This window comes from Embiotoca jacksoni, unplaced genomic scaffold, assembly GCF_022577435.1.
Source record: "Embiotoca jacksoni isolate LCO1_2020_lvr unplaced genomic scaffold, fEmbJac1.0.p SCAF_2, whole genome shotgun sequence".
NCBI lineage: Eukaryota > Metazoa > Chordata > Actinopteri > Embiotocidae > Embiotoca > Embiotoca jacksoni.
The window spans coordinates 13,501,806-13,516,432 of record NW_027185340.1 but is presented as its reverse complement, the minus strand read 5'-3'; the positions used below and the strand labels follow the sequence as shown (position 1 = coordinate 13,516,432).

General features: G+C 41.2%; 1 protein-coding gene across 4 annotated transcripts in view; it reads left to right on the top strand.

Moving 5' to 3' along the window:
* igf2bp2a (insulin-like growth factor 2 mRNA binding protein 2a) overlaps nucleotides 1-14,156 on the top strand; it is a 44,396-nt gene extending 30,240 nt beyond the window's left edge. For 3 of the 4 annotated variants that reach the window (XM_069154664.1, XM_069154666.1, XM_069154667.1), the window contains 11 exons: nucleotides 868-1,158; nucleotides 1,387-1,521; nucleotides 3,994-4,116; nucleotides 5,840-5,975; nucleotides 7,906-8,043; nucleotides 8,618-8,686; nucleotides 9,460-9,582; nucleotides 10,023-10,097; nucleotides 10,313-10,444; nucleotides 10,990-11,103; nucleotides 12,746-14,156. In XM_069154664.1, the coding sequence (XP_069010765.1) occupies nucleotides 868-1,158; nucleotides 1,387-1,521; nucleotides 3,994-4,116; nucleotides 5,840-5,975; nucleotides 7,906-8,043; nucleotides 8,618-8,686; nucleotides 9,460-9,582; nucleotides 10,023-10,097; nucleotides 10,313-10,444; nucleotides 10,990-11,103; nucleotides 12,746-12,844 (1,435 nt within the window). In that variant the 3' untranslated portion in view covers nucleotides 12,845-14,156. The remainder of the gene's footprint in view (nucleotides 1-867; nucleotides 1,159-1,386; nucleotides 1,522-3,993; nucleotides 4,117-5,839; nucleotides 5,976-7,905; nucleotides 8,044-8,617; nucleotides 8,687-9,459; nucleotides 9,583-10,022; nucleotides 10,098-10,312; nucleotides 10,445-10,989; nucleotides 11,104-12,745) is intronic. The other variant, XM_069154665.1, reaches the window with a different exon arrangement.
* Nucleotides 14,157-14,627: the final 471 nt, after the last annotated feature.

The window sequence follows — 14,627 nt, the reverse complement described above, 5'->3', positions numbered from 1 at the left end:
GCATTAAAATGTAGCAACAATATATCCACATGAAGCTGGCAAAATTTTCCTCTCTACCTCGGTCGTCCATCCGCACCTTTTCTTACTTAGAAACTGAGCATTTTGAAAACAATCCTCGCGTTGAGTAGTTTTGAAATGTCTGGCACTGGTGTGTGTATGACGAAAACATGAGCCTAAATGAAGTAAGCTAACCCAGTCACTGCTGGTGAGTGTGTAGTGCTCGGGTCAAGAAGGCAGGCTCTAGCTTTCTTTGTGATCTCTCATTGTAAATATCAGTATTTTCCATCAAATAGCAGTGAGTGAAATATGAGATATAAATGAGGGAAAAAAAAAATAGTTTTTTTATTTTTATTTTTATTTTTTTTAATGTTTCTGTCTGCTTTTAATCAGATGTCGCCTGTGTAGTACAGTTTTGGTAACTGTTGCTCAGGTGTTCCAGTGTGGGCAGAGATTTGGGCAAAAATGACTTGGAAATTTGCGTTTAAAAAAAAAATGAGCTTCCTTAGTTTGGACATAGTATTAGCTCTGTTGTTGTTGCTGCTTGATTTGTATGCTGCTGGCCATATTTCACATCCTGAGACACTGAGATCTCCAATGATCAAATGCATTTTGTAGATTTTATTTGGATGCACATAGCCTCCGCTATGAAGGAAAGCAAGATATATGAGGTCCCCATCATGTGTAAAATAACGTAAATAAAAGCAAGTATATCAGAGGCTTAAATTCATCAGTCAGTATTTTAAATCCGCAATCCACTTCTCACAAAATCATAAAACTTGTAACTGATATCTCTAAATCCTTGTGTTTATTTATGTATTTATTTTTCTCTCTCTTCCTGACACTTCCTCCTTTTCTTTCATCTTCCAGAGCCATTGAGAAGTTGACAGGACACCAGTTCGACGACTACTCCTTCAAGGTGTCATATATCATGGACGTGGATGCTGCTCCACCCGTCCAGGGTCCCCGCACACGGCGTGGGGGGCGGTCTTCCCGGGACCAGGGCACCCCTCAGCCCGGGCCGTCAGGAGGCTTCAGCTCTCCACGCCCCAGACAACACGACTTCCCCCTGCGTATGCTCGTGCCTACTCAGTTTGTGGGAGCCATCATCGGCAAGGAAGGCCTTACCATAAAAAATGTCACCAAACAGACACAGTCCAAGTAAGCAACACCACCTCGGTCCTGCTGCTTTTAATTTTGGTTGTTTTGTTGAATTCATTCAAGTTTAATGATGTTAAGTATAACGCTAGGTAGCACATAATAATAGTTTTGTTGCCTTAATTGTCTTTCTTTTATGTTCCTTTGGCTTGTGAAGCACTTTTTTTTACAAATTAAATTTTGATTTAATCTGCTCTGTAATCTTCATATCTGTCTCACTCCTTCTCTCAGGGTGGACATTCATCGGAAGGAAAATGCAGGGGCAGCAGAAAAACCCATCACCATCCACTCAACACCCGAAAACTGCTCCTGCGCCTGTCGCATGATCCTGGACATCATGCAGAAGGAGGCCAACGAGACCAAGACGTGAGTCTGCACTCCCGGCGTCCACAAACATTTTCAAGCATGCTCATAAACCTGCTCAGACGTGCTCATGTGGAGCGTGTATACAATCCTACAGGGCGATTAACCATAAAGTCTGCAAGACTGTAATCCTATCCTTTAACCTGCCTGCACACCTTTTAATCTCACTCTGTGCATTCTCTCGCATGGACCACTAACACAGTAAACAGTGCACACGACACACTTACATAGGCTAATACGTGATCACAGCTTAGCATTTAGGAAACGAGGCCAGTGTGTCTAATTGGGCTTGACACTTTTAACTGCCCCTTTTAAAGTCTTTGAACTTCTGCTCAATTTGAGAAACCTTTAATACATAATACTAGTGTTTGGATTTATTTGTCAGTGTGTTGTTTGTAAAGGCGGCTGCTCTTCCTCATGTTACAGCCTACATTCCTAGATTTGAATCTAAAAATGTTGCACAGCCTTTTAATGAGACATCATGGTAAACATCACTCTTTTTGATCATGCCTTGTGTTTGTGCATTCACAGGCCTCTGATTTCACCAGAAAATGTTTCCGACTGTTTGATGAGAAAGGCTTCATAATGTCCGAACAATTTTGAAAATTAGGTTCAAATAAAAAATGTCACATTTTGCCATGGTAACATTTCTGTTTGTTCCCTGTCAAAGTGCCATGACTTGACATCCTAAAACATGAAGGCCACATGAAGACATTCATGCCAAGAAAACAAGTGCTGTAATCTAAAACTCCCAGATTGATAAATTAGTTTGTTTAATCTGCCAAAGTCTAGAAATTACAATTCACATTTGAACATTTTAAATACTAAGCTTTACAGGGAATAGCAGGTGGATTTTGTTACCTGTGGGAAATGTCAGGCTGACTTTTTTCATTGATTTTCTGTCTTTATGCCAAGCCAAGACAATTGGCTGCTGGCTGTAGTTTCATAGTTGCTGTATTAAGACGAGAGTGGTATCATGTACTTCTCATCTTCTCATCAGTCTATCAGCAAGAAAGCAAGAAACTGTATTGAAGAAAAATGGGTAAAGGTTGAATGAAATGCATTACTTTTCTATTACGTCTTGTTCTAATCAAGTGTGAATGCACTTGGTGTAAGTCACTTTAGTGTGATGTAACAAAAATCACTCAGCTGGTCTGATGCACCTCATTCAGTTATATCAGTAATCCTGCTCTCAAAAGTCACTATGACGTCCACACTTCCGCCTTGTGTCAACTAGATAACACCCGTCTGCTCTGCCTGGGTGCCACACCTGCAGAAATGAACCTGTCACCCCGGCCGCCCTGTCATTTCATCAAGTCTACATCCAGTGAAACTGAAACCTCCAAACGTGGCCTCCAAACCTTCCCCAACTGACATCTCCCTTCACTTGCTCCACGGCTCACCCCATGTTAATTTCACCCTACAGAGCAGATCTATGCTTATAGATTATAGCACCCCTGCCCTACCCATAAACACACACGCCACCAGAAAGTCTACGACTCAGCCTAAAAGAACCCCCGAGCATCCTGGCTACCCGCCACCACACCCCACCACAACCTTAATCCACATACACACCCTGCAATTGTACCACAAAGCAGAAATATAGATTATACAGAAATTATACTCCTCCCGTTTCAAATACACATTACGGTACCATCTCCACACATTAGCTACACAGAGTTAGTTATAGTTGAATTGAGTTTGAAAACAGAAAGAAATCATTCACTCATCTCAAATACATATCGATTTATTATTCATACATTTATTGACTACAATGAAACTTTCAAACATTAGTTATTAGGGGTTAAGTTGTTCATCTCCCCTCCTCTTCCTGATTTCTTTTAACCCATTTGTACTCCAGAATATTTCAGGGTTTTGTCAGTCATGGAAAATTAACTCTGTTAGACAAACATAATTTGCGCTGTTCCAAAGATAATGAGCCTCACTTTCCATTTCACCCAGATTGCACAGTTTACACAATTGTTTTCCTCCCGAATATTTTTAGATCTACCAAAAATCAGCAGCCTGAGACTGGATTATGGGATGTAACAAAGTGATTCAGGGTCAAACCTTTGTTTCATATGCAACAATGTGTTGACTTTGACAAGAGGCAGTATTATTAGAAACTTTATTTTAACTAATCACTTAATATACATGTTGTCGTTGTTTTGCTGGTTTAGCAGTTCATTTCAATCCATGAACTCAAGTGTACATTGAACACTCTTTTTCCGATAATTACTGGCAATTCACATGTTCTGTCCTGAAGAAAGTCAAAGACTGTCGTATGACATTACGAGGAATTAAACAATCAGGCAATTTTTTTTTTGCCTCCTTTGTCGTGAGTTTGGGTCCTCTTTTTACTTTGATGATGAAAAAAAAAATGGTTGAAAGCTTTTGTTCTTATCAGCTCACCTAACCCGTGTGCGTGTGTGTGTGTGCGTGTGTGTGTGTGTGTGTGTGTGTGTGTGTGTGTAGGACGGAGGACATCCCTCTGAAAATCCTTGCCCACAACAGCCTCGTGGGTCGGCTGATTGGGAAAGAAGGCCGCAACCTGAAGAAGATCGAGGAGGAGACAGGGACCAAGATAATCATCTCCTCGTAAGTCGCCAGCGCCACACTCGTCACATGATCAACGCTGCTCCCACACAGGGTGACTGCATGCGTGTCATTGTGGAGCAGCAACTATATTCAGGATGATTTCAAAGACCCAGAGGTTTTGACTATGACTAATTCAACCAATTAACAAATAACAGACAACAATTTCAGCTTCTTGCTGCTGCATCATGTATTCCTGCATGCTCATTAGCCTCCCAGCATGTGGTTTCACTTAACTGAGTTGTTGGAGAGCAAACGTGAAGAGTTGATTACACCTCCTTCTCGACAGAACATGATATTACAGAGGTGGTGATTACACCCCATTTTACGGACTGTGCTCACCAACCTTCGTTCATTTTGGGCTAATGAATTGCTCTGTCTCTGTGCGCTCTGAGGACCTAATGAGCCTTGAGAAAGAGCCAGAAACATAAAGAGAGAGAAAAGGAGACCGCCTTTTAGAGTAATGCAAACAGCACATTCAGAGCTGATGGTTCTGTGAAATTCTTTGTGTTCACCAACAGAGATTGTTTCTGCTTCAAAAGCCCAAAGGTGTTAACATCTGTTTAACATCCAGGCTCACTGGTTCATGGAGCGACCGCCTCTTTGATTCATCCATCCATCTTTCCATTATCGATACCCACCTCATCCTGTACAGGGTCACAGGGGGGGCTGCATCCGATTCTAACTGACAGTGGCTGAAAGATGGGAAGGTTATTAGTGCATCACTGGGATCTTTAATTCGTGTAACAGACTATTTGGAGTTGAATTTTTTTAGTAGTGCTCTGGTCAGGTCACCTGCTCAATGTCTCCCATAACAAGTGATAACAGCAAAACTTTGTCTCTTTATTTAAGTGAGCATCAACTTTGCTGAACCATAAAATATGCGTTTTGCAAAAATGTGCCAACAGCTGTCAGTACAAGAGATTTTGAGTTTTTCAGTTCAGGCTTAAAACTTTTTCAAACTCTGAAATGCAGACCGACTCAAAACTAAAACATCAAATGAAGTCTTTCTGCAGTGTTTTCGCTTGGATAGATGAATCCATTTCATCCGTCACTGTGCTGCTATTTTCCTGTTGACCTTGACATACTAGTTGTTTAAAGGTGCACTCCACCAATTTAACACATACAAAACGGTGTAACTCATCATTAGTAGTATTCAGCCTGTAAAGAGAGTAGGAAAATATCTTCTATGTCTCTGGAGAAAAGAAAATAATCCTTATGATGTCACCAGGGTTCATAGTTAGGACATTGGAGACTCCGAACCATCATATCTGTGAGTTTCTGTAAATAGTATCCACACCAACAGTCATAATTTCATCAGGAAAGCTCCAATACATCTAGCTTGGTGCTATAAGGATAAAAACTAACCAAACATAGATGTCTTATGTTCAATATAATTAAACCCAAATTGAAATGGATTTACTCTTATTCTGTTAGTGCACATTCAGGTTAACTATCACTCAACCTAAGTTCTAAAGAAAGACATGAACGCACTAGATGTTAACACTGGAAACTTCCCATCTCTTCCTTTCATCTCAAACGACATGAACGCAACATATTGAAAGAAACTGTTGAGATGCATTATGGGAGGTGTAGTGTCCAGAGTTTCTTGTGCTTGACCCATATTTGGGAACTCAAAGTCAGAACCTGAATTATCTTCTTTTCTTCTCTTCTTCTATTTGCATATATACAGTACTCATTTGTGTGTGTATGATATCCCTATTAGGTTACAAGACTTAACCATTTACAACCCTGAGAGGACCATCACGGTGAAGGGCAGCTTGGAGGCGTGTTGTAAAGCCGAGGCTGAGATCATGAAGAAACTGAGGGAAGCCTACGAGAACGACATTGCTGCTATAAACGTGAGCTTTAAAGTTCCCATCTGGAGGCCTCTTGATTGTTTGTGTGTGCGCGTTTGCATGTGGTGATGATCCTAAGTTGACTCACACAAGCTGACAGGTGAACAACAGAGAGGAGTGATGATATACAGCCAGTGAATATCGCCTTCCCCATTCAGTGCATTTAACCACCAGCATTAGTAACACCGGCTCAGTAAATGGATAACAGTAAACGATCGCCACATAGCTCATCAGTGAGTCGAGTGTTTCACAGAGCGTCTGACTCATGCTCACTTCCCTGCTGTGTGTCTGTGTTCCTGCTGTAACACACTGCGTTTCCCAGCATCCATCTGATATCTGTAGGCCGCGCTCTCACCCAGCTCCCCTTTCACACCGGCCCGATGACATCACTAGCTGTGCAGCCAGAGAGGTCGACCTCCGAAGGAAGAGAGATAGTCATGATATCACACACTGCTTTTACACTTCAGAAATACAAAGATTATTGCTGTTAAAGTGACTGTATTAACAAAGATGACGGTTTTCATGGTGAACGTGTGGGGAGACACAGAATTAAAATTGCAGTAGCTGCTCAGCTTTTCTTTTGGCTACTTTTACATTATCACATCAGTTTGTCCTTCATTTTGACAGAATACATATTTGCTCTAAACTAATCATCAAGAAGTATCACGCAGCATGTGATCAAATTGTTGTGGCTGCTACAAGTTAGACCCGGCACCTGTCCGGTTGAACGTTGCCTCTGCAGTAAGTGGTGAGGGCCATCTAGCGTGTCACTGTGGATATTACACAAAGCTTCGAGGGAACAAGGAAGTAAAAGGGAGACCCCATGTCTCGTCATGGCCGTGAAACCAGAATAGTTGACTTGGCTTCGAGAGAAGAATTTTTGTTATGGAGTCATTACAACAGCAAACTGTCCTGTAAAAAACATCTACCCCCAAAACATAATTTTTTTTCCTAAATCCAAATCACCCTACTTCAAGATGTGACTTTGTTTTTCTTTCTTTTTTTTTTTTTTTTTTACTTCGGTGGCTTTTAAAATGTCCATTGGCTCAATATGTTGGACATGTTCTTGGCCCACATAAAAAAAAGAAAAAAACTTTCACTGATGGTGAATGGTGGTACTGTTAGGAGACAGTTTACACAACAAGGACTGCAGCAAACTAATATTTTAAATAAATTGTTTGCTATTAATTGATTGAAGATAATTTGATACGTGTATGAAATAGTGAAAAATGCCTGTTACAATTTCCTAGAATGTAAGTTAACATTCATGTTCCATTTGTTGTCCAAAAAAAAAATCCCCTATAAAACGCAAATATTTTCATCAAAATGAGAGTGAAACAGCAAATGCTTATTTTATTTATTTCATTTGTGAAACTGAGCAGAGAATGTTTCCCATTTTTCTTAATAATTTGAGCAATCCCTCAGTCATTATAACTGCATAACTGTTGCTGACTACGAGCCTCAGCTATACACATTACATTTGTCAGGACTTATTTAACACACATCATATATTGTGTTAAATATATGATGTTAGATAACTCATCATCTCTTGGACTACATTTGATATGAACTTTAATTTTAGGGCTCAATTATTATTCTTAAATCAGTATGGGAAATTATTGGTATTTATCATTATGCTTAGAAGGAGCCATTTGGGTTTTCTATACATTTTCTCTGCATATAATTAGCTGTTGATTTTTTTGTAAGTTAAGCTCTCTGTGGTGGTCAGCATCCTCTTGTGACATCAAACATAAGTTTAACATAAGTTCAGCCAGAACCACAACCAGTTGGGATACCTGGTGTTGTAAAAAAAAAATTCCAGGTTTAAAATCTGATCTACTCCTATTAAAAACTCATGATCCTTATATTTAATAAGGAATCAATGTCTTTTAACTTTCTGGTGACTGAACTCTGCCTCTGCTCCTCTGCACAGCAACAGGCCAACCTGATCCCAGGCTTGAACCTGAACGCTCTGGGCATCTTCTCCTCTGGTCTGCCGGTGCTGCCCCCTGCTGCTGGACCACGTGGTGCAGTGCCCCCTGTGGCACCAGCAGGATACAACCCATTCTTAGTGAGTACACACTGTTTTTTCCACAGAAGACCTCTGCACACAGCCATAAAAGGTGTGGAGAGGAAAAAAATATTTTTTTGAAAAACGCTTCTTCTGGAATGACTTTCCCACTGTTGGTTTTACCCGCTCAAATGCAGGGATTACTTTTGACTTGATAAAGCAATTTGTTTCTAACGTGGTAAACCCGCTTCCACCTGAAGTGCTTTTTTAAAAAAAACAAAAAAAACAATACAGTGTTGACTCGGGTCTTCCTGCATGATGCTGTACACAGTTTGAAACAACCAGAAATCCCCCATCATCTCCATAGATGAGTCAGTATGCCTGTAAAACAAAGTCTCCTCTCACTGCCTTACGAGGGCGAGCAGAAGTGGTGTGAGACAGTGTCTGAGAATGCATTTGCGGGCTTCATAGTAAAGTCTGTGTGTGATTCACTGTTGTGAGTTTCTGCCCTGAAATTCCCCCTAATCAAAGCTTGAGTCGTGTACGTGCATGTTGTCCTTTAAGGCGTGTGTGTGTGTGTGTGTGTGTGTGTTTTCATGCCATCTGATCGGCCTGCGTGTCACTTCACTTTCAGAGTCACTCTTCACACCTCAGTGGCCTGTACGGGGTTCCTCCAGCAAGTGCCATCCCCCACCAGCACTCAGTATGTTCCCTCAAATCTGCACTACAGTCAGTGTTGCCTTGGTGATCAGAGACTTTCCTTTGTTGTTGTTTGTGCTTCTAGATAATTATTTGTATTGCTTGGGGTAGGTTAAAACCATATTTTTGCACTCGAGAAGCTTTAGGTAAGCCGTACGCTTAAGGTGCAACACTTTTCTTCCTCTTTTGTAAATAAACAAAAAAACAAAACAAAAAAACTTGCATTCTGCAAGCGACATGGGTAAAATCCATCCACTTCCATGAATCCTGCTGCAAAACAGACAAAGGAAGATAACACAAACTGAGAGGGAGCTGTAAATAACACCTCAGTCTGTGTCTTGTTTATGACAGCGAGTCTGGCATTCCTGTTCACCATCGCCCACCACAACACCACAAATATTTCTGGAAGGAGACTTTTCAGCCCAGAGTTATCCCGTGGCTCATAAACATTCACTTTATAAACCTCAACTACATGAGTGTTACCATGCTAAGAAAAACAAAAACACAGGGCAACCAGCACCCCTAATAGGAAATATTCCATTCAGACGTGTCCAGAGGGCAATGTTTACATAAAGAGAGAACCCTTGAAGAGAGCTTAATTTAGCTTTCCTTGCATGTGCTGTCAACGTTTTGGGCTTTTTTTTTTCCTCCATGTGTCTGATGATTTAAATTAAAATGTTTGCAACAGTTTGAAATAGTTTTGAATGTTTTTTTCCCACCACAAGTTGGTAAAGGTAGAACTTTCTTTCCTGTGTGTGTGTGTTTTTTTCCCCCCAGCAACAGGCTCCAGAACAGGAGGTCGTCTACCTCTTTATTCCAACTCAGGCAGTCGGGGCCCTGATCGGCAAGAAGGGCCAGCACATCAAACAACTTGCCCACTTTGCTGGAGCTTCTATCAAGGTGTGTTTATCGGTCTCAGTGGTGTGTGGACTTAATTGAGAAGGTAGAAAGAGGCGCTCAAAGGGTCTCTAATCGACTTGTAGGGTTGAGTCCAAGAATGTGAGTTAAACATGGATTGCATTTTTCAAAGCCTCACACCACTCATTAAGGAGACATTATTAAGTTGGGAGTGTGTTCCGACTGAGTCAGCAGCTCTTCATGGACCACAGCTTGAGGCCATTTTCATAATTAAAAAAAGGGGAAAGGGGAGTTGACAGTGAGCTGAGCATCAGGATAACGTATTTAGAGGAAATTAATTTATTTGAATTATAGATATATTGTTGAAATTGTTGCCTCCTTAGATGTTTCAGTGGTTGAATGCTTTGCATGAAGTTAAACTAAATAAATTGGGCCAAACGCTTCTCATTTGTCTCTATAATGAATCTGTATGTTCGCATCAGATCGCCCCCGCTGAGAGCCCAGACGTTACCGAGAGGATGGTTATCATTACTGGAACCCCTGAAGCTCAGTTTAAGGTAAAAACACTTACCCAATGTGTGCAGAAATATTTTTGAAAAATAGCATATTATTCTGAAATGTAGATAAAAAAAACTGAGTTCATATCCTTTTTTTTTTTTAATTATTTTTTTTATTATAATTGTGTCCTGCATTATAGCAAATATTAGTGGAACACTGTGTGTCCCCATTTTTCCCAGTCTCTCCTTGTCTCAAACCCTCCTCTGTATTCCAGGCCCAAGGTCGGATATTTGGGAAGCTGAAAGAGGAGAACTTCTTCACGGCGAAGGAGGAGGTCAAACTGGAGACGCACATCAAGGTTCCCTCAGCAGCAGCTGGCAGGGTCATCGGTAAAGGTGGCAAGACGGTGAGTAGATACTTATCGAACCATTGCATTTACTTTACTTCAACTGTTTAAATGACACTAAAGCACATGGCCTTTTTGGATCATTATTATTATTATTATTATTATTATTAAATCAAACAGTGCACTTTACAGTTTGGATTTCCGTAATTATTTCAAAAGTTTGGGTTAAACATAACGGTAACAGGAAAGAATAGAAAGCTGGTGTTTGTTCAGCTTCTTTATTAGCCTCTAGAAGATTATAGTTTGAACTCTGTTGGGAGAAAATTGCCTGGACAACAGTCTCTGCAACTTTTTATTGAAATGAGCTACTATTCATTTATATTTACATGAGTGACAGTTCCACACTTATGTTTGGTGCACCTCAAATGTCACTGTTTTTGTGTGGTTTCATCAAAGGTTGTTTGAGCGGTTTCATCAAAGGTTGTTTGAGCTGAGCCTAATTTGATACGTTAACTGTCAGTGAGTAATGTCTGTGTTTTGTAAGTGAGGTCGGTGGTGAAATTCAAAGCAGGATTCTGACTTCTGGATTCTTGCGTCTGTTTCAGGTTAACGAGCTGCAGAACCTCACGAGCGCAGAGGTCATCGTACCGCGGGACCAAACTCCTGACGAGAACGACGAGGTTTTTGTGAAAATCAGTGGCCATTTCTTTGCCAGCCAGGTACACAAAACTAAATCAACACAGGTGTTGTTTGTTAGTAAGTGAAAAGTGCAGGGCTGCACTTAACGCTGTAGTGAAAAGGCTCAACAGTCTTAATTGAGTGGGAATGTGTGGCGTTATCACAGAACATGCCTAAGTATGTTTCTCTGTGGGACTATCTTTATGCTCATGTGTCTTTGTTGAGCTGCAGCATGCTTAGATTTTGTTTTGTGTCAGTGCTCATTTTGGCTGCCAGGGTTGTCACAGCCCAGCTCAAAGACTGCAACAAGCGAAGGGGAGCAGTGCGAGAGGGCAGCTAAAAAAGTAATTTATTTTAAAAACGGCAAAAATTGGATCAAAGGAAATAAAAAAAAGAAATACAAAAAAAGTCAAAAACTGTTATCTGCTCTACTGGGGTGAGGCAACTTCCCTCCAGAGAACCCGACTGTACAATGAGGAGGGTTTTTAAGGCAGAGCACAGGCAGCGTCCAGGTGCAGCTCATTGCAGCTGATGACCCTCCAATCAGCACCTGCCCAGGGAGGTGGCAACGCACGCAGAATTATTAATATTTATTGTTAATTTCAGCTGGCACTGTAATTTGTTTCACTGTAACCAACTGAAATGAAAAGCTGTCCTACCTTGGAGCCTCAAGAAGAGACCTAATCAGCCAAAAAGTAGACACATGAGTAGGTGTAAGGGGGTCTAGATATGTAAATTAAACTCATAACACACGTTGTGTAACTGTGGACGTGTATATGAGTTCCAAAAATTTAAGGAAATTGAAAGTAAACGCTAGAACTTACAAGAAAAAAAAAAAACATAATTGAGGTAGGTAATTGTTTTAAGTTGTTGCTATTTATCTGGCTGATTAGAAGTCTGCTCAGGTTGAAGGTGAACCGAGTTATGTTGAGAATTACTGCATATGATGCCACTGGATTCCATAAACTAAAAACAAAGACAAAAAGTGCCAAATTGTGCCACTGCAACAGGTGTGAGGAAGTTGAGGGAGCTGTCAATCAAACCCAGACTGGATCTCCGATCAGGCAACACAAGCGAAAACACCTGTGTGGGTGATATCACAGGTGCATGAGCATTTGCAAAACAAATCACAATGTTAGCTCCCCTTGGGAGCTTTTTCCCAGACTTTCAACTATATCACTTGGTCTTCATGAGCAGACGGATTTGCTCAGTTGTCATGGAGATGAATCTGTTCACAAACGAGTGAAATCATAGCAGCTACGCAACTTGCAGCTCCATCTCCATGGCAACTGAACAAAATCTGATGATGAAAATTATGTGCAGTTAGGTTTTTTTTGTCATTTAAATTTTGTTTATTTTTCTTTTAATTTTTTGTGTGACTTGTGTTTAAATTAGTTTCACACTGTTCACTTAGACTGGCACAAGCTTGTAATGATACAACAGACAGTGGGATAATTGCAGGAAATGAATACAGGAAAACAAATGGAAAGAACAAAAGAAGCAAAGTTCAGCCCATCCCCCTCACCGCTTAACAGTCACAATCGGTCTCTTAGATATATTTTACATAAAGGGCTTAGTTAAATCTGTACTATTGTGTCGGTCCCTCCCTTTGCATTGTTCATTATTCTCCTGTTAAACCTTGCCTTATTTTGGCACTTAATTAATACTGTATGTCTCCGGCAGACTGCACAGAGGAAGATCCGGGAGATCATTCAGCAGGTCAAACAGCAGGAACAGAAGCACCAGCAGGGCGCCGCCGTATCACCGCACCACTCCAAGTGACCAGCGAGGTGGCTCCAGTGGGCACCAGCCAATGAATGTAGCCCTCCCAAACGGACAGAGACCTACCCAGACTAAGGCCAAGGTCAAGGGGGACGTGCAGGGCAGACCAGCAGCACCGGGATCAAAACCAAAGAACTTCGCTAGGGGGGAAACAAGTGAGAGCCAAAGGCTGAGGGCAATGTGTGCACTGCCAGCCCTGTGAGAGGAGATAGAGTGGGAGAAACCGTACTGATACAATAAAATAAAAAGACCAAAAAAATATATAAATCTACAAGACAGGTGGAAATGGCAGAGAATTTGGGAACTCTTGTCTTCACGATTTAAAAAGATAATACAGGAAATAGTCAGTCGCCCTGCATAACGTTATCTCTTTAGTTGGACTAACATAGGCCTAACAAACAGCAACTTTATTAACACAAACATATACAAGGCATTGTGATTGATATTTTGGGTTAGAACGAGAGCAAGTGACAATGGACACCTTCTCTCACAAGCGTTTGAGATGTTTAGATTTTGAGATTAAAGATCCTAAGCAGTATTAACACAGAGTAGGAAAGTATATTGATACACATAGAGAGGATGCACTGTTATTTCTCTATCAAAATGACAGTACAACTTGGTGTAGTTTTTACTAGTTTGCTTGTTCCAGAGATTAATCGGGCTGTGAGAGCCACACAAAGCAGTTTCCTGTTTCTTCCCAGTTTAGGCCACTGAAATCCCAAAAAAGAAAACCCCTATAAGTAAATATGGTGAATGGTTCTTTGTGACAAGCCTGTGTGTGTGCCAACGCAAAAGATAACGTCCCTTTCAAATGTCTCTCACCATTCATGTCTGATGTTACACTTTTAAAAAAAATTGTTTCTTTCTTTTCTGCTAATTTCTGCTTCACTTTCTCATCACTCTCTCTCATCTGGCATTGTGTTGTTTTTTTTAATAGGATAAAAATATTTGTTGTCGAGAATCTTTTTTTTTTTTCGTAGCCTTTTGATAACATTGAACTGACTGCCACTTTTGCTCAAGAGAGGTTAAATGCAACAGAGGGATTCTTTTTTTTTTTTTTTAAACCAGTGTCACTCTCCCATGCTGTACAGAAGACAATGTCTATAATCATGTTTGTTGTCCCTTAAAAAAAGATAAATCAAAGGATGCCCTTAAAGGCATTCTCCTTAACAATCAGAGCGAAAATGGACGTCTTAAAGAAAAAAAAAAGGCACCTTTGCTTGTTAACGGGCAACCAGTCGTTTTGAATGTGCACCGTCACACGTTCGGCCTTATGAGGACTTCACGAGGGCCAACACAAAATGTGAGCCGAGGGCTCAAGGGGGGGAGGGGGAGGGGGGGGGGGGATGGCGCAGACCTTTGGGTGGGTGGGGTGGCAGTGAGGAAACGTTTCGGGGTTAGAGGGTGGGGGAGGGTTGGGGTCGGGGTGGTTCATAGGGAGGCACCGTATGATCTGTGGTACACACACGACCGCAAACGTGACCGCAGTAGCGTTTGGCTTTAACCCAATCTTTGTCAGGGAGTTTTCTAAAATGGCATGACAGCTGTGAATGTACAATATGCAGCCTTTTTAGAAAAATATCAACCCCCCCTGCTGTGTCCAGCGGGCCAGGCCAGCGGCACACGACACACAGATTGTCATCCTCACTCTCGCTTGTTGCTTTCACTTTTCTGTTGTTTTGTTTTGGCGAGCTGGCCGACTGCTCTGCGAGTGCTGGACATGCAGGTCCTGGTGTCCCTTCGTGTTATACTTTGGAGACCTCGGAAGCTTGTTGCCTTATTT